Below are 23,371 nucleotides of genomic sequence, written 5' to 3'. Positions count from 1 at the left end.
GGGCTTCGGTGGGGCTGGAGTCTGGACTCCAAGCCTGGTTGGGTCTCTGTCGGGCTGGGGGCAGGACTCCTGTATATTCATTGCATTTGTCCCATCTCTGCTATGTTAGTAAAAGAATAAGAGCTGCGACCTAAAGTTTAGCTCCGTACCCTACGTCTGGCACCGTTTAGGGTTGAAGTACCGAATATCAATTCTGAGTAGCCTTGATTCCACCTCATGCCTCTCTATTGCACCATCAAACCTCCATGCCTAGTTAACGCGCGCGTTGACTTTCCTTTACATCCCTGCTGGATTCCTTTGTTAGTTTGTTTTCTGTCTTGCACTTCCTCCTCCTTTTCCCCCTCAGTTTTTCTTTTATTCTTTATTTATTTTGTCTCTCCAGCTCGGGACCCCAAAGTCTGTTAAGAGCATGTTCACAAAAACAAGTCGCGCCGGTGGGTCCCACCAGCTCAAATTAAGCACGGCGTGCGCTCCTTATTTACACAACACTTCCCTGGAGAAGATTAGATGTAGCAGGCTTTCTGTTCCTTTGATTGTAGCTGGCTTTTCTATTGATTAGGCTTTCCAACTACCGGTCATGCACTAAAGACAGCCTTTCGAAATCACATTGGGGACGATGAAGGGTGAGGAAGGACTTGTGCAGTCACATAGCGTCAGGCAGAGGGTCCGCGCCGCCTGGGCTGAATGGGATAATAGAAAGGAAGGGTGTTTTTATAGTAAATGCCTTCCTAAGATTTAAAGAAAGAGGTTTTATACAGTGTAGTTTTGCACAATGTGAATTGCACACTGAAGCGATACTTTTTAACACCGTGCTTTCTCCCCTGCAGTGACAAAGGGATGCGGTACATGGTTGGCAAGGACTGGAGGGACTTCTTTGACGTGGTCATCGTACAGGCTGACAAGCCACATTTCTTCAACGACTGCATTAAGTGAGTTTTGGGAGTGGTTGCAAAGAGCAGTCGCTGCCAGTGTCTTATGGAATGTAAACCTGGAGTGCTTTATGCAGCCTTGAGCAGCTGGTGGGATGTGGTCGCTTGAGTCCAGATCTGGTCCCCAGTGGCGGCTTTCTTTTGAGTATTCGGGTATCACAACTACTGTACTTACTTTATGGTTGTGCTTGTATGTGAGACAGGGTTTTCAGTCTCAGGGTAGAAAATACATTTAAGCCCCCCTCCCCTGCCCCATCTACATGAAGGGGGTGGTCCCTCCAGACTCCCTAGCTGCCTCCACTGCCTACAAGCCCACCTCCACGCAGGCCCCTGCGATGCGCCTCCTTAGATGAGGAGAGCAAGAGTATACACCTGCTTGGTAGAGGGCGGCAGTGGGACGAAGCTAGACACTGGCGAATTGCAAGCTTGTGTGCCTCCTGCCGCATCATGATGGAGCACAGTGGAGGAACGTGGAGGATCACCTCGAACCGCTCCCAGAGCAGTCATGGAAGAGGAGCCATCTCTTCCACAGCCAATATACATGATCCTTTAGATGCCACCAGCACAGCGCCAGGGCGTAAATACACGTATATGACGACGCAACGCCTTGACCCCTATCTCTTGCTTTAAACCCAAAGTGCAGCACCATCTTCTGCCATTTGACAGAAAATCTATGGGCGATGTCCAAGTCACCACATTTAGGGGGTCCTTCTGCAGGCAGCAATCCAGGGGAGGGTCAAAGCTCACATCAACGGAACAATGGCGGTCATACCAAAGAACACACCAGGCCTACCACCAAGCGCCAGGGGATATAATAGGGAAGCCAACATTTGAATCCGAGGTAAGGAAGGCTTTAACAAGGTTCCTAGCGATACAAAACAGTGACTGCCCACTAATTCCCAATGTCACCCATTACCTGTCTATGGGGTGGGCTGTATGCCATTTTCTACATCCGTGGTAGCAAATCACCCATTCCGATCAACCCTGCCCAGCCCAAGTTCCTGTGCTTTCTGGTAAGTGGTTCAACACTCTGTCCATCATCCCCTTTGGTTTTGCTTTGTTCGCCCCAAGTTGGCAGGGTATGCCCAGACGTGGGCCCCTTGCTCCCTTTGCCACTGAATTCAAGATAGCCTGGCTGATGAGGGTTATGAACCCGAAACCGGTCCCAGGATGCTTGTTTCCGGTCCAGGGAAGACCTGGCTTGGCAGTTCGGACTGGACTGTTCCCATGAGGCACAGGGTCAGACTGATTTGCATTTGGCCATGTCTGAACTGGGGTGGTGGAGTGAGCTAAAGAATGATGATTGATCAAACCCAGATCAGTTGACTGGGGGGGAGTGCTCGCAATGTTCAACACTCCGTCCATCATCCTCTTTGGATTTGAAGTGGTCCTACCTATCAAGTCAAGGTATTACCTTTCGACGTCACCATAGACCCAAGGGTGGTGTTCCCAAAATGTGGTAGCGGTACACCTTTGCCACCAGAGAATTCACATATTTCCATACGTTCATCAAGAGCAGCAGCAAGACACAGTGCCTTGCAAATGCATACGTAACAGTGTCCTTGTTTCACACATTGGGTTTCACCGTAAACTCCACAAAATCTTACCTTGTGCCCTCCTGGTTGCAGCCATACTTTGGCTCTACACAGTAAACATCCTCACCGCTAAAGCATACACCAACAAACAAATGGTTGCAGCCCTCCAATAACTGCTGCTCTTTTTAAGCTTAACTGTCATGTTCCCCAAGAGGCACATAATTGTACCTGCGGGATGTTGCCTTCTTGCAGCGCTATACTACTCTATACAAGGCTGAGCATGAGGCACTTGAAAGTGTACAGAAGTCCAATGGTCACAAGCTCAAGGTACGTTAGATCTAGTGTTGGTTCAGGCCAAAGTGCACCGCTCTCTGCAATAGTGAACACCTACCAACATGGCAGACCTTTTCACAGACCCACTTCTGCATGTGGCCTTTACCACGGACGCCTCTCTCCTGGGCTGGGGCGTAGGCTTAGCTCAACCCACAATACAAGGACAGGGGCCCCTTCAGTATCTGGGTCACCATATCCAGTTCCTAGAGCTCCGAGTTACACAACTCTCCAAGCCTTCCTGTAGATCATTTGAGGAACATTAGTTCTAACCAGAACACACAACATGACCGCAGTGCATTACATACAGAAGCAAGGGTGTACATAGGCGCCGCAGCCTTCACCTATTGCAGAGCGTCTGGCTTTGGGCGTTTTACTACAAGGTTCACCTACTGCCAGAACGTCTCCCAGAATTAGCTGACAATTTTGCAGAACTACTTAGAGGGCGCATCGTCAAGTCCAAAAATAGGAATCCCACCTCTGGTCCTTCACACATACTTCCAGGGTAGAGTTCTCCACAGGCAGACCTCCTTACCACGGTCAAACACAGACTGTCCAAGCTTTGCTGTGAGATGTCCGCATCAGCACTCCGTTGGGAATGCGCTTTTGATGAACTGGTCGGGGATCTTTGCCTACGCTTTTCCACCTCTCCCACTGCTTCCATTTGTAATCGGAAATCTTCGATGTCTCTCCCTCATTCTAGTTGCACCAAGATGTAGCAGGCAGCCCTGGTCCTTCACTGGTCTAGAACTTTCAACCAATCCCCACGAGAGGCTTCGTCGTAGACCAGACCTGCTCACGCAGAGACATGGCCAGATCACACACCTTGACCCAGCACACCTCCGTCTTTGGATTTAGCAACTGAGGTCCTAGCGTTACGGAGAGGGTGAAACATCGGAGATTACCCATTTTTTGCTTCCATAGGAAACTTTGCTTTAATTTAGAGCCCAAAGGCTAAATAAATGTAAGGCAGATCATTTTTATTTTTTGCCGAATGAACTCTAAAGTACCTAGAGGTGTGGAAAATCAATAGATGTGCTTGATTCAGTGGTCATTTTGTGCGTGTCTTGCAGCTAGCTTGTGAGTTTCAGGCACTGTTTTAAAAAAAAAAAAAAAAATAGACACAGCTTAACAGTATAAGTGTCTGGAAGGCAGAAGGTAGGGTGTGGCCAGACTCTGTCGAAACTCCAGGGAGCAGTAACCAATGAAATTCACCGGTAAAAGAACAGTAAGTTATTTTTGAGGCTCAAAGGTGGAAAAGTAGTGAAAATCACCAGTTCTGTTTAGGAATGCACTCAACAGAGTGCCTTGTTGACACTCATGAACCAAACACATCAAACAACGAGCCAGATACAAACAATAGTTAACTCGACTGTTTAATGTAGTGTGTTGGGTGCATTCCTAAACATAACTGGGTCATTTTAGTGGGTTTGCACGTTTGAGCCTCAAGTGTAATTCCCCTTTTAACAGTGTTTTCCCTTTACTTTTCCAGTGAATGCACACACTTGCATAGACTTTATTTATTTTATTTATTTATAAAGTTTTATACAGCGCACACAAGATCCCGAAGGATATCAGAGAGCTTTACATTAGGATTGAAGGAAGGACATAAATGAAATATCTAAATCAAGTAGGAGTGAAAACAGTAATCCAGCCCTCTTCATCCATTGGTGGATTCATGTGCCCACCACAGCATGCAGCCCAGGATGCAGGGACATGTCAGACTTGTCAGATAACCCTATTGCTGGAGAGCCTGTACCCCGTATATTCCTGTGGAGCATTCCGCAGCCTCTGCTGCAGTTTAAGGGTGAAGCTGTTCTCAGTCCTCGGTTACAAATACAAGTTTTATGGTGAGAAGTGAGAACTGAGCAGCTTCTCATCCAGACACCACGGCCTGTATTCTAGACTATGCCCCCGGGGCGCACTGGTCTTGTGCGTCCCCTTTTGTAATACATGTTGCACTGGTGATATCATGAGAGGGCGTTCCCTCGTTTGCATTGAGGCGTGGCCCCATGCAAACGAGGGAATCACATTGCCTCTGCACCCATGCTGTATTACCGATGTTGGCGCAGAGGCTAACATGCCTTTAAGAAGAGCACCGTAAATGCGCCACAAAGAGGTGGCGCACTTTCAATGCACCTCCTAAAGGCAGCCCTCTGGTAAAGGTGGGAAGAGAGGGTCCCATGGACCCACCTCTGCTCAGACACCCCCCTGCAGGAGGGTGCAGTCACTCACTGCACCCATCTCTAGTCGTCCTTTAAAGTGCAGGTGGGTTGCCGCCTGCACAATGAAACACTGAGCAGCTTTAAGCTGCTGCTGCGAATTTCACGGAGTACTCTGCTCACGGTGCAGCGCGAGTTTACCCCTGCCCTGGGGCACCACATTCATTTTGATGTGGCACACTTTCCTTGTCTGCACCTTTTTGATGGATGCCCGGGGCGCAAACAAGGAAAGTGTGCCTTATCCGTAATATGGCCCCAGGTACTTTAAATGGCCATGGGTCTACTAGTTTTTTTTGGGGGGGGGCTGCAGCTTTCTTTAATTTGACCTGGTGCTTGTCCAGAGGTGAAGCTGGGAATGTTGAAAGAAGTGTGGTTCCCCTTGGGTCACCGCCAAGAGCAGCTGCAAACTACCATGGAAATACGCGTGCAGTGCTTTTTGCTTGGCCCTTGTGGCAGCCTTTCTGCCGGTGTAAGTCGTAAGCTTCATCACAGCTCTGTGCCACACACTGCCTCTGCCCAGGTATAGTGGCCTTCACCCTCACCCCTGCCCTTATGTGTAGCATTGCATTGTGTACACAGTACTCTTCCCCTTCCCTCCAGCTGCTTTCTCTCATGCCTCCCGTCCACAAGGGCTGGCACCCCTGAGAGTACGAAACGTTTGCTGGAGTGGAGTCTTGCAAGGTCCCCCCCTCCGATGACCAGATGGGCTGAAAATCCACTTTAGAAATAAAACATTGAGCGTCTGTAAACCTCCTGGTAGGCGAAGCTGCCATATCCAACAGAACCCGGCAGAAAAGCGAGTACAGGGACAGACGAGGTGACGCGTAGACAAGTGTATATTATGTGGCATCTCTCCGTTACCTAGAGCACTTGTTCAGAAATGGGCCAGCTGACCAATCTACCTGGACTGAATACATAAACCGTTGTGAAAGCTATCTCTGCTACTGGTAACCTTCTTGGATGGTCTTTTCACAGCTGCGACTAGCTGCGACCCAAGGATTTTTGGCAATATGGCTACTGCAAAACCTCAGGCAATGTGTGGGTTTGTTTTGTGTTTGTGTTTCTGATAGATACATCTGCCGTGTGGATTCCTCACCTTGTGAATATCCCCCTTGCGTCAGCAACGTTCGGAAATTTTCTTCGTAGTACGCCGACGTGGGCGACGTCACAGGAGCACGGCATCGCGCGCGCCTCCGTCTGACGTCACCGACCCCATATCAGGCCCACGCCGGCGTGATGACGTCAGTTCCCTTTTTTCCGCGTCTTCGACGCTAACGGTTTTCGGGATCTTCTGAGATACTTAGTATCTAGCTATTATTTAATTGTCACCGTTTCTCTTTTACAACTTAATTCTTCACCGAAGATGTCGTCGAGGAAAACAGGCTTTAAGCAATGTAGGTCTTGTGCCCGCATGATGTCTATCACTGACCCACATAAGGATTGTTTGTGGTGTCTTGGTTCGGATCACGACGTTAAAAACTGCAGTTCCTGTTTTAAAATGAACCCAAAGGCGCTTCGGGAGCGTGAAGCTAAACTACTTTTAGCGAAGGTAAAACAGGATACTGGAAGATATTCGAGATCGACTTCGAGACGATCGAAGTCGAAGCAAAGGTCTCGATCGAAGTCGAGATCGGCGTCGAGATCCAGAGCGGGTTCGAGATCTGGGGAGGAGTCGAGATCTAAAGCGAAGTCAAGATCCAGAGAAAGATCTAGATCTAGATCTAAGTCGGCTTCAGGTCATGCTTCGAGCTCCTCGAGGAGAAAACATAAGAGGAGGAAGCACAGTTCAAGACATCATTCAGGGAAGGAATCCTCTGACTCGAAGAAAAAGTCTCACAAACACCGTAAGGACTTTGTCTCTCCTTCACCTGTCTTGTCAATCGAAGGTTCTCCGACTCCGGAACCTGAACCGAATCCGGTATCCTCACATCCTTCGGAACATGAAGAGGAAGAGGAGGTGATTCCTCAGACTCCGGCTCCAATGGAGACTCCTGCAGACCCAGAAGGTCAGAGTGAGAATGTGTCGGAACGGCCTCCGTTGGAACATCCGGTAGGTCCGTACCCTCCATTTCCTGGTCCTGGTCAGGATCCCTCGCATTTTCTCAATGCGATGTTTGGAGTATATTCCAGGGCGATGTACCCCGCTGGAGCGCCTGTTGGTCCCATGGGTCCATTATCGTACAATCTGGGTATTCCTCAGTTGTACGCCCCAGCTCCATTTATGCCTTTTATGCCGGCGCCTCTTCCACCTTGGCTCGGTACGGCTCCACCGAGGTCTTCGACTCCGCATACGGCTTCGCCGACTCCGGATCGACCTCGTAGTCGAGATCGAGGTACCACACCTGTCCATGATTCTCATCCTACTGCTCCGGCTCCTCGATCGACGTCGGAGCTGGCTCCGTCGGAGTCGTTACCGAATCCGTCGACTTCGATTCGATTGGAGTGGTCGAGACGAAGAGCTCAGCGTCTTCTCGAACAAAGGGATGATGAAAGTTCTGATGTGGAGGAAGGCTAACTTCCTGATCATGATGATGATTTTGATGAACTTCGGGATGCTAGTGGTCTGGAACTCTCTCCCGAGTGGGGTCTACCTTCGGCTTCGGATGCTCCATCTAGGGATGTGGCTCCCTATCACGTGGTTCTTAAGAAGGCTGCTGATCTTCTCAACTTGAAGCTGCCCACAGTTGAGTACAAGCCCAACATCCTTACTGAAGTCTTGCACTCTCCCTCTTCAATTGTGGAACCTACACTGCCATTTAATGATGCCTTGACTGATCCAATTAAAGAGGTTTGGAAGAGACCATTATCTGCTCCTGCAGTTTCGAGAGCTATTGCAAGACGCTATAGGGTGGCTCCTGATGACCCTGCATTCCTTTCTTCACATCCATCTCCGGAAAGTCTTGTGGTACAGGCGGCTTGCTCTAATAGGGTTGCAGGCTCTTTCCCTCAAGTGCCAGCTGACAAAGAATCAAAGAAGTTAGATCAGTCTGCGAAGAAGACTTTCTCTTCTGGGAGCGTGGCTCTTAAGTCAACAAATGCTACTTGCCTTTTAGGAAGGTATGTACATGCTCTGATGGACTCAGTGAAGCAATTGTCACCAAAACTTCCTGAGGAAGATAGGAAAAGCTTTAATGAAGTGATCTCTGACACTCCAGCTGCTGCGCGCATGGTCATTCAGAGCGGCATGGACACTGTGGATTCTGTTGCTAGAATTATGGGTTCCTCTATTGCGACCAGGAGGGCCGCATGGTTAAAGTCCTCGGATTTCTCTGCGGATGTGCAGTCTACATTGCTGGACTTGCCTTTTGAAGGAATTGGCCTTTTTGGTAAAAAGGCTGATGTAGCCTTCGAAAGGTTTAAGGACAGCCGTGCCACTGCAAGATCTTTGGGTCTACAGATGAGAGGGTCGACGACTAGAAAATTCAGAGGATTTGGTAGATCTTCTTTTCGTCCCTTCAAGCAAGGTCAACAACAGCAGCAGCAGCAGCAGCAGCAGCAGAACCCTCTATATAAGTCCTATAGAGGTAGACAAAAGGGTCGTGGACGTGGACGTCAAGTCTCCTCTTCCTCCACTTCCTCCAATAATGCCCAGCCCCCACCCGCATCAGCAAAGCAGCCCTAGATCCACCATTCTGGATCATGTAGGGCCAGTAGGGGGTCGGCTTACTCATTTTCTACGAGATTGGGAATCGGTTACATCAGATCTTTGGGTTCTCTATCTCGTAGAGAATGGGTATGCTCTTCCTTTTCAGGAGTTCCCTCCCAATTACCCTCCTTGCCAAGGTTTTTGTTCGGAGGACCACCTGCTTCTCCTGCAGGAGGAAGTCCTGGCACTGTTTCGAAAGGGTGCAATAGAGGTGGTTCCAGAGCAGGAGAGGGGTCAAGGGTGCTACTCCCGGTATTTCTTGATTCCCAAGAAGGATGGCAGGCTTCGGCCGATCCTGGATCTCAGGGTTTTGAACCTCTATCTCAAGCAGGAGAAGTTCAAAATGCTCACCCTTGCTCAGGTTCTTCTTGCGCTGATGGAAGAAGACTGGATGGTGTCAATCGACTTGCAGGATGCGTATTTTCACATCCCAATCCTGAAGTCGCACAGGAAGTATCTCCGTTTTACGGTGGGATCGCAGCACTACCAGTTTGCGGTCCTTCCCTTTGGACTTACTACTGCTCCTCGAGTTTTCACCAAGGGGATGGCAGTGGTGGCTGCGCATCTCAGAAGGTCAGGGATTCCTGTATTCCCTTATCTAGACGACTGGCTGATCAAAGCAGAGTCGCCGGAGAAGGTGCTCCATCATCTGCAAGAGACAACTCAGTTGTTACACAGGTTGGGTTTTTCGATAAACGTACCCAAATCTCACCTGGTGCCCTCCCAGCGCAACCTGTTCATAGTTGCGGTACTGGACACTACTGTATGTCGTGCATTCCCTCCACCTCAAAGGATTCACGACATTCAGGAGATGATTCCTTTATTCTACAATGGAGCGGTTGTTCCGGTCCTGAAGGTCCTTCGTCTGCTCGGTCTGATGGCTTCTGGCATTCTGTTGGTCAGTCATGCACGCTGGCATATGAGGGCACTCCAGTGGTGCCTCCGCAGGCAGTGGTATCAGCACAACGGAGATCTCAGGGAGTCAGTGAAGATCTCCAGAGAAGCTGCAGCGGATCTGTCGTGGTGGGGCGTGGAAGGCAATCTGTCGCAAGGAAAGCCCTTTCAACTGCCTCCATCAGTGGCCACAGTGATAACGGATGCATCCACTCTCGGGTGGGGTGCTCATCTGGGAGACCTGGAGGTCAAGGGTTTTTGGTCTCCGGAAGAGAGGTTGTTTCACATCAACCTTCTGGAATTGAGGGCGATACGTTTGGCGCTCAAGGCCTTCCTCCCTTCCCTTCGCGGTCGTTCGGTTCAAGTCCTGACGGACAACACGACTGCGATGTGGTACATCAACAAGCAGGGAGGAGTAGGGTCGCAGTGTCTCTGCAGAGAGGCTCTGCGTCTCTGGTCCTGGGTTCAGGACCATCAGATTTGTCTGGTGGCAAATCATCTGGCCGGAGTTCTGAACGATCGTGCGGACAGTCTCAGTCGGCAGTTCTCTGCTGACCACGAGTGGAGGCTTCACCCGGAGGTTGTTCACGACATCTTTCAGATGTGGGGGACTCCTCGGGTGGATCTATTCGCCACTCGCGAGAATGCGCACTGCCTGTCATTCTGCAGTCTCCAGTATCCGATGCAAGGAGCCTTGGGGGACGCGTTTCAGTTGAGTTGGGGAAATCAACTCCTTTACGCGTTTCCTCCCATACCCTTGATTCCTCGGGTTCTGAGGAAGATTCGTCAAGACCGGGCCCAAGTCATATTGGTCGCCCCGGATTGGCCAAGAAGGGTGTGGTATTCGGACCTACTCCACCTCTCCTCTCACCCGCCGCTCCGTCTCCCTCACAGGGCAGACCTTCTCTCTCAGATGGAGGGGCAGGTTCTACACCCCCACCTCCAGACATTACACCTTCATGCCTGGAGATTGAACTTGAGTTCTTTTTCTCTCCCTCACGATGTGGTGGATGTCATTCTCTCTGCCAGGCGTGACACCACTAAGTCCATCTACTCCTATAGGTGGTCGAAATTTGTTTCTTGGTGCAGGGAGAGAGATATTGACCCTTTGAAGGCTCATTTATCTAATATTTTACAATTTGCTCTTTGTCTGACGCAGCAAGGTTTGGCTGTGGCTACGGTCAAGGGGTATCTTTCGGCCTTATCGGCGTTTCTCTGTTTGCCGGATCAGCCCTCTTTCTTTAAATCTCCGGTGGTTTTAAGATTCTTGAGGGGTCTCATAAATATGTTCCCTCCTACCCCTTTTATTGTTCCTCACTGGGATTTGAATCTTGTGCTGACCTTTTTAATGGGTTCTCCCTTCGAGCCCTTGCACAAGTGTCCATTGAGGCTTCTCTCTTTTAAAACGATCTTCCTCGTTGCAATCACCTCGGCAAGGAGGGTAAGTGAGCTTCAAGCTCTAAGTTCTAAACCCCCATTCCTGACCATTCATGCTGAAAGGATGGTTCTTAGGACCAGGGCTGCTTTTCTGCCTAAGGTGGTGACTCCTCATCTTGGGCAGTCCATTACCCTTCCTACCTTCTATCCTCCCCCACATCCTTCCAAGGAGGAGGAGAGACTGCATCGCCTGGACCCTAAGAGGGCGGTGTCTTTCTATCTGGACAGGACTAAAGACTTCCGGGTGGACGACCAGCTGTTTGTTGGTTTTGCTGGCTGCAAGAAGGGCAGAGCGGTGCACAAGCGCACTCTTTCCAGGTGGATAATCCTGTGCATCAAGATCTGCTACTCCCTTGCGGGTAAGGACCCTCCTGAGGGTATTAGAGCACATTCAACTAGGGCAAAGTCTGCAACATCTGCTTTGTCTAGGGGTGTACCTGTGGAGGATATTTGCAGGGCCGCGACTTGGGCCTCCCTCCACACTTTCGCGAAGCATTACTGCTTGGATACCGAGGTGAGGAGGGATGGCCACTTCGCGCGCTCTGTCCTCCAAGATTTCCTGGTGTAGCAGAGTGGACACCCTCCTCCAGGAGTGGGGACTGCTGTGGGAATCTATTCACAAGGTGAGGAATCCACACGGCAGATGTATCTATCAGAAGGACAAGTTACTTACCTTCGGTAACGCTTTTTCTGGTAGATACTATATCTGCCTGTGGATTCCTCACTGACCCACCCGCCTCCCCGTTGTCCACTCTGCTATACCTGGTCTTTCTGTATATATGGTTTATACTATTGTATTGATTTTGTTCTATATGTACTGTGTACATTGTATATTTGCATATTTGCTATCGTTGGTCCGTCCGTGTGCCTCGAAGGCACGGAAAAAAGGGCGGAACTGACGTCATCACGCCGGCGTGGGCCTGATATGGGGTCGGTGACGTCAGACGGAGTCGCGCGCGATGCCGTGCTCCTGTGACGTCACCCACGTCGGCGTACTACGAAGAAAATTTCCGAACGTTGCTGGCGCAAGGGGGATATTCACAAGGTGAGGAATCCACAGGCAGATATAGTATCTACCAGAAAAAGCGTTACCGAAGGTAAGTAACTTGTTCAACTATGGCATGCATGTGAAGGTGGGGGTTGACTAGCTTCGTTTTAACTGAGCATGCTTCTGGCAGCTAATAGCCCATACTCTGTCTTGCAGGCCCTTCCGGCGCCTGGATGAGAACGGTGACCTACGCTGGGACAAGATCACACAGCTAGAAAGGGGCCATGTGTACAAGCAGGTGAGTTCCACGTCTATAGCCCTTGGAGTGCTTTCCAGGCTGGTTTTATTCTACATCTCTACTCCAAAGACCACCTTGTGCAATAACAAAGCTGCCTCAACCTTCTTGTTGATGTACTGAGACACCTTTAAAAACCATTAACAAACCAAAATCCTCAGATTTCAAAAAATAGAAGCCTGCTGTTCTGACCAGTAGTTCCCACCATTGGGTCAAAATATTATAAATTTCATTTGTAAAACTAAAGTTTGAGCGTTTGTTTCCCCAGAGTGACTTATTTCTCATCACTCTGAAGCCAGATTGCATCTGGTCAGACTTTTTTATTGTGTTTTTTTTTTTCTCTCCGGCACCTGCTGCTGTAGCTCTCATACTTACCACAGATTTCTCACCCTTAGAATATTCCCAGGCACCCGGCTGGAACCAGGAACTTGCATAGAGGCAGTGCTCCATGAGCAGTAGGTAGTGCCGTGTGGCTCTCTGACTTACGTTTTGTCTGAAAGTATCGAATTGAAGCACATATAAGTGCCACCAATGCACACGGATGTCCCTTCCTTTCTTTCCGCATCATCATAAGGGACCTGTGCCCACTTCAGTAACTACAGGATTTAAACCATGCCAACACTGTTGCAAACAAGTCTCTCATGTACTGCACAAGGTATTCCTTTGGTGTTTAAACTCTGGACACAACATATGAAAAATTGGTATTCATGAATCCGAAGGCGATCCGGGTACGTAAAGCGAAGTAGTACATCCCTGAACACTGGGAGAAATCACTCAAGCCCTGGTTGATGTCTAGGTCGTGGACAGAGTTGATGGAAACTGATGTTGGCGCACATGGGTGGTGCCTATATGTTTTCATCCATTAGTAACATCAGGGCAGAACTAAGTAAATGCTGTGCCGCATGACGCCACCTCCCGGCGCTCGGGCTCCATGCTGTTTGTAACTAGTAGATAGTCTGGTACCTTGGGATATTCTAAAGGTGAGGAATCTGCAGTTAGAGTATCCACCAGAAAGAGAGCCACCAAAGGGAAGCAACTAGTTCTTTTTGATGTGCTGTAAATGCTGCACCGCTGTATGCCCTTTCAGGCTGACCGCATGCTCCTTAGCACTGTCGAAGAAGTGTGCGAGGGCAGTGGACGTTTGTGAGCCCAGTGGACCTAGGGATTTCTGTAAAACTGCTGGAGCATGTTTTCTTTGCATTGCTTAATCTGAGTGGACACTGCTGTCTGTAAAGATCAAGTGCAGGACTGGCTGGACCAGAGGCCGGATCCCCATGATGATGTCACTTGAAAGGGGCCATCCGTGAACGAGTCCCATTAGCGCACATCAAAAGTATAAACTTTCTGTAATGCCTGTTGCAGATTTAGAGATGCGTGACTTCTGTGCAAGTTTGAGGGGTTGGGGTGATTTCTTCTTACAGGATAGACTGTTCAACTACGTCCCCACTGTAACATCTGCCTCAGAGGTTTGAATGTTTAAAGTTATTCTTTTCAGTCTCCAGGAGAAAGGAGCTAAAAGCTTAGTTTCTGTGTCCGAAGAAGTAGCTGAGCTTCACAGGGTAAACACCCAGCTGTGGTAGACTGGCGGCGAGCTGTGCCCTAGATCCACCAAAGAACATTCTTAGGAGTCTTCAGTCGCTCACAGGGCCTCCTCCAGGCTCTCCCCTTTTCTTCTGTATTCAAACTATGTGCCATGCTTGAGAGCAGAGAAAACAGTGCAGTTCCCAGCAGCAGCAAAACAAACTATGCAGTTAGAGGTGCTGAGCAGCACACTTGGTGTGAGACATGAGGGGCCTGCTGTACGTCGTGTGGGATTCTATCAGTTCAGCACAGGAGTCTTTTGTGTGCCACTCTTTTCTGCCCCTTGCTTCATGCATATTCAGAGTTTGAGAGTGCTGGAGGACTCTTCAAACTGCTCATAGCTGGGACTTCAGGTCTCTGCCTCAGGCTGATTAATTCCACACCCTGTCCACATGGTTCAGTAACAGCCTGTCATGATGCCTGGCTGAGGATGAGGGAACAAGGCTTTTTTTATTCCCAGTGAGTGAAGTCCACGGATGCTAGTATGAACTTTTTTGTTGTGAAAGTGTTGGCCCCTCTTGGTGTATTTTGTAGAATACTTACTGGCCTTTTTTTGTAGTAAGTTATGTGAAGCATTTCTCAAACACAACGTGCTTTAGATTTGACTGGATGCTGTTTGGGGCCCAGTTGAGAAAAAATGCAAAATAAATGAAGCAATAGATAAGAGCATGGGAACCTGTAACCGGAAAACGTACATGTTCCGCAACAAGATGTGCTCAGAATGGTTGTCTCAACATTAAGCTGAGCTAATTCTATTAAATGCATGGGATGAGGATTATATTTCAAACGCCCTTCACTGCAATACGGTAGATAGAAAAACGTAAACCACTCACATTTCCCAAAACAGCCAGTTGGGAAAAAAACACTACAAAATATCGTGAAACATCAGCAGCCAAAATGAAGGCAGCGGACCAAAAGTTGCCGCATCTATCCCATGTCCCAAAACGATTACCAGCATGAAAAATGAAATCCTGTTTGTACACAATATCCACACCTGCTGCCTCGATGCAGCCCAAAGATGTCATTTCAATTTTTACAGAGTATATAGGTTCACCACAATTAATTACAGTAATAGGAAATTCAAGAGTATATTCAATTGTTCACTTTCTTTTCTTCTTCTCAAAATTGTCGCCAATTTACAGCAGAAACAGCCAGTGCATTTCATCCATAACAATACACTTCTTCAGGGCAGACTATGTTAAAAAGTTAATGTCGTCGATTATGGTTCAGAAAAGCAACTTCATTCGTAGTCCCAAGATAGTGACAGCACATAAAAACATGTCAGCGAATCATTGAAATCCCTTCCCCCCCCACCTCCCCAAAGCAAATGATGCTAGACTGTAACTATCCACAGGCATCTATATATTCATATTCAGTCCGATTTCCAGACAGCAAGCATAAACTATGTTGTGTGTAAATGCAAGGGGTCCATCCACCCCGTTATGGGACTGATTGGTGCCGTAGACCGCAACTGTACTGCCGGCTAGTACTCCCCGCGATTGTTTTTTGTATGGGGTGTACTATACGGCTGTCCTGTTGTGGTCTACGGCACCAATCATAGTGCCATAACTGGATGGGTGGAACCCTTTAATTTACACAAATCATATATGCTGTCACCTGCATTCGGGAGTTCAAGGATTCACTAACTCGTGTCTTTGTGCTGTTACTATCTTGGGACTACGAATGATGTTGCTTTTCTGAACCATAATCGCTGACATGAACTTTTGAATATATTCTGCCCTGAAGAAGTCCATTGTTCTGGATGAAACGCATTGGTTGTTCCTGCTGTTAATTGTCAACTATTTTCAGAAGAATAAGAAAATAATTGAATATACTCCCGAATGTGTTCTTGATTTTCTTTTTACTGTCATTAATTGTGGTGCAGCTATACTTTGTAAAAATATTATGAAACATCCTTAACCAATCTAGTGTCTATGAACCCAGAAGCGAACCCACCGTGTGCCTCATTGTTTGCAGTCCCAAACATTTGAAATGTCCAAAGATCCTACTTGAATGTACAAACTATCCCTGTCGAAGCCTCTTCGAAGCAATATCTTGTTTATTAAGGCAACATTTATTGCAAAGACTGTACCAATGAAATGGTTGTGCATTTTATTGCATTGGTGGGTGGGATAACCTTTGCCTCAGTGTCCTTAAAAGAATTAGAACTTTCCTTCACATTGGCCAAGAAACTTTACAATTTGGAATATGCCAATTCGACCATGTTTGAAGTGGGTGCACATACACTTTACTACTGATTAGCAGAGGTAAAGTGCACAATTTTAAAGCCAGCAAAAAAATATTGTTGAACAAAAGGCAAACAATCCAGGGTGACCATGCAGAAAAGCCATATTTCCTACAGACTGAGGGGTGTTTTTTTGCTTGGAAGCAACTGGGAAAAATTAGGGTGGGCAATGCATTAAAAAAAAATTGTTGAAAACAGATTGTGGATTTTGTTTCTTTGGTGGTGAGCCTGCTTTGAGAAAAGAGCAGTCCTACCACTGAATAGTATACTTCATTGTCTATAAGGCCCCATTATATAGTATAAAGGTGTACCTAGGGCCTGAAAGTTAAATGTCGCTAAACACTATTGGACTGCAGCACCACTACGGTTATTGTGCAAATATGGCTTCAGGCCCACCAGTGTAGCCTGACTGTAGCAGAGTAAAGACCGCTGTATGACTAGTCAAATTATACCCCGTTGACCGGTCCAAACCTCCCTTGTACATTTTAATTAGTCCCCAATATGTAGGCCTTGTGGCCCACAATGCAGGCAGGGTTCATGGTTTTTAAAAGTAGGAAGTAGAAATGTAATGGTAACATCCCCTTACAGTGAGTGACTAGCACCCGAAAGCCATTTTCACTGTAGTAAGGTGGGCTCTGCCATAGAGAGCATTGGGACGTGATGTTAAATTGTAATACTGTAGCTTGGCAATGGGTCCAGCTAAAAAATAGTTGTTATATTTGTTATAGTTATTAAACATCTAATTCAATGGGTAAGTCTGCTTTTTAGTAAATATCAAGCAAAATGAATTTCTAAAAAGGTACCTTTTCCTTCCTGATTATCCTGGGGGCTAATATGCATTGGCTGACCAGCTTCTCCTAGGCATGGATTGGCCTTTAATAGGTGTGAAATGCCTCCCAGAAGCAAACAATATGCTGACTTGCAAGAGCCAGAATATAATCCTCTGAACCCTGCAGAATATACAGGGTAGGGGCTGTAGGCATCCCTTTTGGCTTTACAATGTCCAATCCTGCTGGATCCGCTACCTGGTTGCTGAAGGACTCTATAATCTTGTACCAGATGTCTGCCTGCGGGGTGGTTTTGTGTACAGTTGCAGCCCCAAACAGTGTTTTTATTGTTAGATCTGGGAAGACTTTACGATTACAATAGTACACTCCCTACACACCTGAGGCCTCAGAGCCCAAGTTTAGTGTGGCCAAGGACTTTCACCTTCTTGTAAATTGGCAAACTTTTACCCATTGGCTACGGCATTCCCAAGAGCCAACTTGGCGATGCATCGAGTGGAAGGTAAATGGTTTTATTTACTTACTCGTACGACCAACTCTACTACCCCCACCGCCCGCAGTACTTCCGCTGCGAGCCGCCACTGGCCCTCCTTTACCCAGAAGCCTCGTTTCCTATGGAGCAGGGCAGCGCCCCCTCTGCTGTGGAGGGGGGGGGGGGGTCACGTCGGCTTCTGTGCTCTGCAGCGACCCCCTGTCTGCACAGTTCAAGGGGTACATTGCTCGTGCCCAGACATTCCAAACCATTGGACAAGTGGGGGGGGGGGGATGGGGTGTCGGTCTAAGAGTCGAGGCCCTGACGGTGCCGAAAGGTGATTTTTAATTTCTAAGCACAAACTCCAGCGGCCCCTTGGTTGGGAACAACCCCCTAAGGTTACCAGACGGCCGGGCCTCACAGGGACGCTGCTTCGGTGGGTTTATGGAACCATTCCTGTTTTCAGTGATTTGTTCCCGCCCGGCCTTGGACGCTTCTAGCCCCCGGGGTGGGGCCTGCCCGACCCTCGAGCCAGGCTGCAAGAGGGGCAGCGGGGTTTGCAAGGTTTGTTTGCGATTATGCAACATGCCTCCTCCCCCCAGGCCCCTCGGTCTGCGCTGAGTCCTGCGAGTCTCCGATCCCTCGGACTGATGCAGAAACCAGTTTATCGCGGGTTTAAACTGCAGGGGGCGGGGTTAGGTTCTTCTTTTCCGTTATTAAACTTTCGCCTCTCGCTGCTGACAGCTCAGACAATGGACGGGGCGGGGCCCGCGCTTCATGAACTGCTTTTCTGTGCCTGCTTAAGGGGCTCCGGGGGCTTAACGTGTCTGACCTTTATCCAGAAAGCCCCCTCCCCCTCCTGTTGTAATGTGTGTGACCCGCGAGGTCAGCCTCTGCCCCCGGCTCCCTCTGCCCCCGGCTCTTGAGGTCGGCGCTGACAGACGGCATTCCTTCTTCAAACGCCGGACTCGTCTCTTGATCTTAAACTTCGGTGATTGTTTTCTGCACGTTCAAGGTGTGACCTGGCTTTGGGTTCTGTTCATCGCGGTGCTTCCAGGTTGTTTTGCTTCCTGTGGGGGAGGTGGAGGGGGGATGGATGCTGTTTAACATATTGACCTTCCCGCTCCAGCCCTCTCCATGCCCTGCAGCGGGAGTCCACATTCGCTGCCATGCACCAGCTCTCCACCTCTCCTTGAAGGCAGCAGGCTGTGGGCCCAGCTGCCCTCCTTGTGTGGAGGGCGAGCTATGTTCCAAGCTCCTCTCTGCCCCTGCGGGGTCCCCTGCCTCTCCTCTCTGCCCCTGCGGGGTCCCCTGCCTCTCCTCTCTGCCCCCGCGGGGTCCCCTGCCCATGGGCGTCCGCAGAAATTTTTCCAGGGGGGGGGGGGGCAAAAGGTCAACATCATCACCATCCTTCGACATGATGTGTGCCAGGTGGGGCACAAGAAACAGTGGAGCGCAGGAGGAGCCATGGGGGGGGGGGGGGGCAGGGACCGGGCTGCATATGACCTCATACACCAAAGGGTTATTGTGCTGCAGCCATCTTTCTTTTGTGGCTTTTGGTAGATATTATTCACACCTTCTAGAAGTAGGCATCAGAAAATGTACTGCATTACGCTGCAGCCCTATTTTTGCTGCATAATTTAGTTAACACTGCGACATCATTTTGGCCTCCATTGCTGCATAATTATGTGGCCCCAAAGCAGACAGCACATGTTAAAAGTGCTTGTGCTTGAAGCAGAGACCCGAAAGCTTGCAAACTTAGTTTGGCGTGTGTGAAAATCCTGCATTGCCGATCCCGGGTGAGTTGCAGGTACTTCTGCAGAAACAAGGTGAACAGAGGTACCAGTGGGTGAGGCGGACTAGCCTCAGTGTCCAGTGACCGACAGAGTCAATATCGCTCTAGCGTGTGCTGCTTTGTAGGCCTGCCCGCAAGACTGAAGGTGAACTTCGGTATGGATTATGGTGGACAGACCTACAAGGTTAACCCACTCTTGCCACATCTAGGGACATGCTGCTGCTAAGACACCAAGGCTTCTAAGGTCTATCTGGGCCTTTTCAGGTCTAGCATGGGAATGTGCTCCCATAGGAGAGAAGGCTGAACCTGGTTCCCCAGTTTCAAATTCAGGAGCTCTGGCCATATTGCCACATCTTCTCCCCCACTGAAAACCATACCCTTCCACTTAAAGAAACTTGCACTGCCTTTAGATGCAATCCAATTGTGTCCCACAATAAAAACGCCTGGAAGCAACTCAATTCAAATTATGCACTAGACGAGTAATATTCTGAAAAAACAGTAACAACCTCCTGGAAAAAGCAGACACTCGCAGGGAATGCAAGACTAAGTAAAGTATGTGAAATGTAAGCTGGAACAACATGCTTACCCTAATGCTTGTGCACTCGTTATTCAGAAAGCAATGAGTGTTTTTGCCTGAAAAGCTAAGGACATAACTACTGAGCCCATTGCTTAAATCCTATCAAAACATAAGGAGTATGGTTTTAAAAGACCACATTCATGAACATAAAGCTTCAGTACACTACACATTTCATAAACTAATAAAAGGAAAACAGCTGATAAGATTACATGAAACATTTTCTACACCACGCGTCAACCAGATATCGCAGTACCTCCAGGAAAGGTGAACTTCCTCACCTGAGGAAAAAAATGCTACTCAACGACGAGAAAAAATGAAAGTAGTGCTTCACTGGGAAAGTCTGTTAAGCGGCGCTAATGTTTTTGGGTGTGAATAAAACCAATCTGGCAACTTTGTGACCACTCTGTCTTGCTTTAAATTATTTAGTTTAAGCTACTACATCTGTGGGTTGCGGTTCAGCCTATAAATAATAGTTTTGGTCTTGTATGTGCGATCTGGAAGTATGGTCCAACAGTGATGTGGCAGGGGTATGGCTGCACATTATTGTATAAGGTGAACTGTGAAGGAGTGTGAGAGGCAGGGTCTCAATTTGCTTAAACAAACCAGTACACTTTGTAGCAGAAAGCACTTGAAATCAGAATGTAGAGAATAGCCAGGTGTTTATTATTTTTAGCAGGAAAGGTGTTCCAGAGATGAAATGTTAGCCAATTGAGGTATACACATTTGAACCTAGAAGCGCCTCGAACATTGAAAGAGCTCTACAACATCTGCAAGGCTTGCTTTTTTTTAAATTATATTTTTATATAGCGCAAACTTGACCTAAAGGTATCAGAGCGCTTTACATGAGCACCAGTTGCATTACAGATGGACACATTCATTTTTTTTAATCAAAAATATATAGTATAGTTTTGGGGAAAAATAAACTTCACAATGTATGTCAGTTAATACAAGCATCGTCATTGCAAATTTTTGTTGAAAACTTCATTTAGAAAGTGCTGTAGTTAATCACGGCCAGTGTTTTTAGTTCTTTTTGCTGGAAAAGTAGTTTATGACTTTGGCATCGACTACAAATGGGGTAAAGTGTGTTGAGATTTTACTAAACCGTGTGAATACCAATACTTAGAGTGAGTGAGTTATTTATCTGGTGAGACAAATACTTCCAATTATGAGTTTTCTTCATATAAATGAGGAATTACGTGTGGAATTTGGGGCTTTCCACTCAGTGGCAGCTAGTGGCATTTGAAAGTGGTGAGGCGAATCATGCTAGCAGGTCTCGGGACTCACGGCTTACCGGAACAACCATGTAGCCCTGTACCCATGCCTCTGCATTTCAATGCCACACAGATCTTAATTTAAGCAAGCACGGGTTGGAACAAGAATTGAATCGAGGGCAAAGGAGACACAAGCCAATCCATTCTCAACCTTCCTTCCAGAAGTGTGAGACTCATGGTCCTTGCTATGTGACATTCAGAGCTGCAAATTTGAACACAACCGCTGGTGTAACACAAACCACAACTGAAATCTAATACTCAAAAGGGAAGTTCATGAAAGACATTCCAGCAGATTCAGCAGAGGCATAATCGTGAAAGGTAGCTGGTCCAAAATATTTCTCTCAATGGCTCCGTTGCCACTTGCCTTGTGTACACAGTACTGCCTCTGCCCCCTCCCCCAAATGAAGTGAGTTGCCCAAGGTCACACAAAGCTAAGAGGTATAAATGAGACTACAGTAATGGTGTCTCGATCTGAAGGCAGCAACCTGACCTATAGACCGACTGCCCAGCTTTTTGTGGCTTCAATAAATCATTAAAAAGAAAATGTGTACATTTCAAGCTTACTTTCAAACATACCCAATGTGTTGTATCTAAAGCTTAGCTTATAGCACCTTCCGTTGTAAATAGTGATACAAAACACACAGAACACATATTTCCAGTGTTTGGTTCACACCAGCGTAAAAAGCAGTAAAGTAGAAAAAACATCACCAATTCGACATAAGATGCAAAATAAACTTCTTGGTGTAATGAAAACAAAGCCCAATTGCTCTTCTAACGCTTACTGTAGGGAGAGCATATTCCTATTTCCAGCCAGTGAGAACGGCGACTCTGGAACAGGCTGTCTGACTGCAGGCTTGGTCCCCGCAGTCGATGGGGCCTGTTTATTCAGCAATATGCAAACAAAAACGCCACTTTTGCACCTTTCAGTTTCATTCCATTATAAGCACATTCTCCAGTACGGCGGGCCGGGTGATCCGGGGGGGGCAAGTGCCCCTCCTTGCCCCCCCTGCGGACGCCCATGCCCCTGTCTCTCCTCTCTGCCACTGCGGGGTCCCCTGCCTCTCCTCTCTGCCCCCGCGGGGTCCCCTGCCTCTCCTCTCTGCCCCCGTGGGGTCCCCTGCCTCTCCTCTCTGCCCCCGCGGGGTCCCCTGCCTCTCCTGTCTGCCCCCACGGGGTCCCCTGCCTCTCCTCTCTGCCCCCGCGGGGTCCCCTGCCTCTCCTCTCTGCCCCCGTGGGGTCCCCTGCCTCTCCTCTCTGCCCCCGCGGGGTCCCCTGCCTCTCCTCTCTGCCCTAATGGGGTCCCTTGCCTCTCCTCCCTGCCCCTGCCTCTCCTCTCTGCCCCTGCTCTCTGCCCCCATGGGGTCCCTTGACTCTCCTTTCTGCCCCTGCCTCTCCTCTCTGCCCCTGTGGGGTCTCCTGCCTCTCCTCTCTGCCCCTGCGGGGTCTCCTGCCTCGAGCTGCATCTTCTTGGTGGGATTCTCAGTGTTTCAAGTCCAGGCTTGCAGTTTATTTCAAAGACTGGGTGGCTTCTTTCCTGCAGCAGGGGCATTTCTCCGCTCTCCTTTGCTAGGGGTCTTGTCATGAGGGGTCCTACCTGTGTTACCGAGGCGGAGATGGCTGCTGGGATCGGGCAGACCACGCTGCTATCCTGTTAGACCCTGTGTGAGGGGGCCACAGGTGACACTGTGGCTACCAGACCCCAACCGTGGTGGTAGTTTCAGGGTGTCGCTTGTGTCCTGGCATACATGCCAACATTTCAAAAGGGAAAATGGGAGATTTAAAAAAATAAAAATCGGGACAATGTAATTCCCCATTGACTTTCGTTGAACCAGGCGCAAGACCGCCAAAATAAAGGCCTTTTTGGCTTCAAACATCGTGAGTCTCCCGCCTGAATCAAATGCCTTGGCATTTATGTCCTGGGGGTCCACCATGCGGCTCTGCAAACTGGGCCAGGTACAACCCTTCTGCACTGGATTCTTGTATTACTGAAAGCAAGCAGTCTCAGGTGTGTCGGAGACTGCGCCGACTGCTCTATTTGAGCAGTGGAGTGGCGCCCCCTGCCAATGGCACCGCATAAGAAAAAATAAAACGGTAATAAAGGGGCTTTAGTACCATTATATTTTCCGCTCTGCCAGCCGCCGATGTGTTAGGAGCGTTGCAGGGAAGGGTCTTTGCTGCAGTGCAGACTGCGAGGAGGGGTCCCTGGCTACACCAGTTTAAACTGCATATGTCACTTTGACCGGCCGTCTTGCAACAGCGATTAGTAGTAATCAGGTAACCCAGTAACCCTCAGAACCTGAGTGTGGAAGCTAAACCACAACAGTGGTTCTGTCGGAAATTACAAATAATTGGAAAACCTGTAATTAATA

At 48.5% G+C, this 23,371-nt stretch overlaps 1 protein-coding gene across 1 annotated transcript in view; it reads left to right on the top strand.

Moving 5' to 3' along the window:
• NT5DC2 (5'-nucleotidase domain containing 2) overlaps positions 1–23,371 on the top strand; it is a 227,397-nt gene that overhangs the window by 147,669 nt on the left and 56,357 nt on the right. Inside the window, exons 9-10 of the mRNA XM_078664596.1 lie at positions 828–929; positions 12,198–12,279. Of these exons, the coding sequence (XP_078520722.1) occupies positions 828–929; positions 12,198–12,279 (184 nt within the window). The remainder of the gene's footprint in view (positions 1–827; positions 930–12,197; positions 12,280–23,371) is intronic.

The sequence above is a fragment of the Lissotriton helveticus genome, chromosome 10 (assembly GCF_964261635.1).
Source record: "Lissotriton helveticus chromosome 10, aLisHel1.1, whole genome shotgun sequence".
Lineage (NCBI taxonomy): Eukaryota > Metazoa > Chordata > Amphibia > Caudata > Salamandridae > Lissotriton > Lissotriton helveticus.
This window is presented reverse-complemented; position numbering and strand designations above follow the sequence as displayed.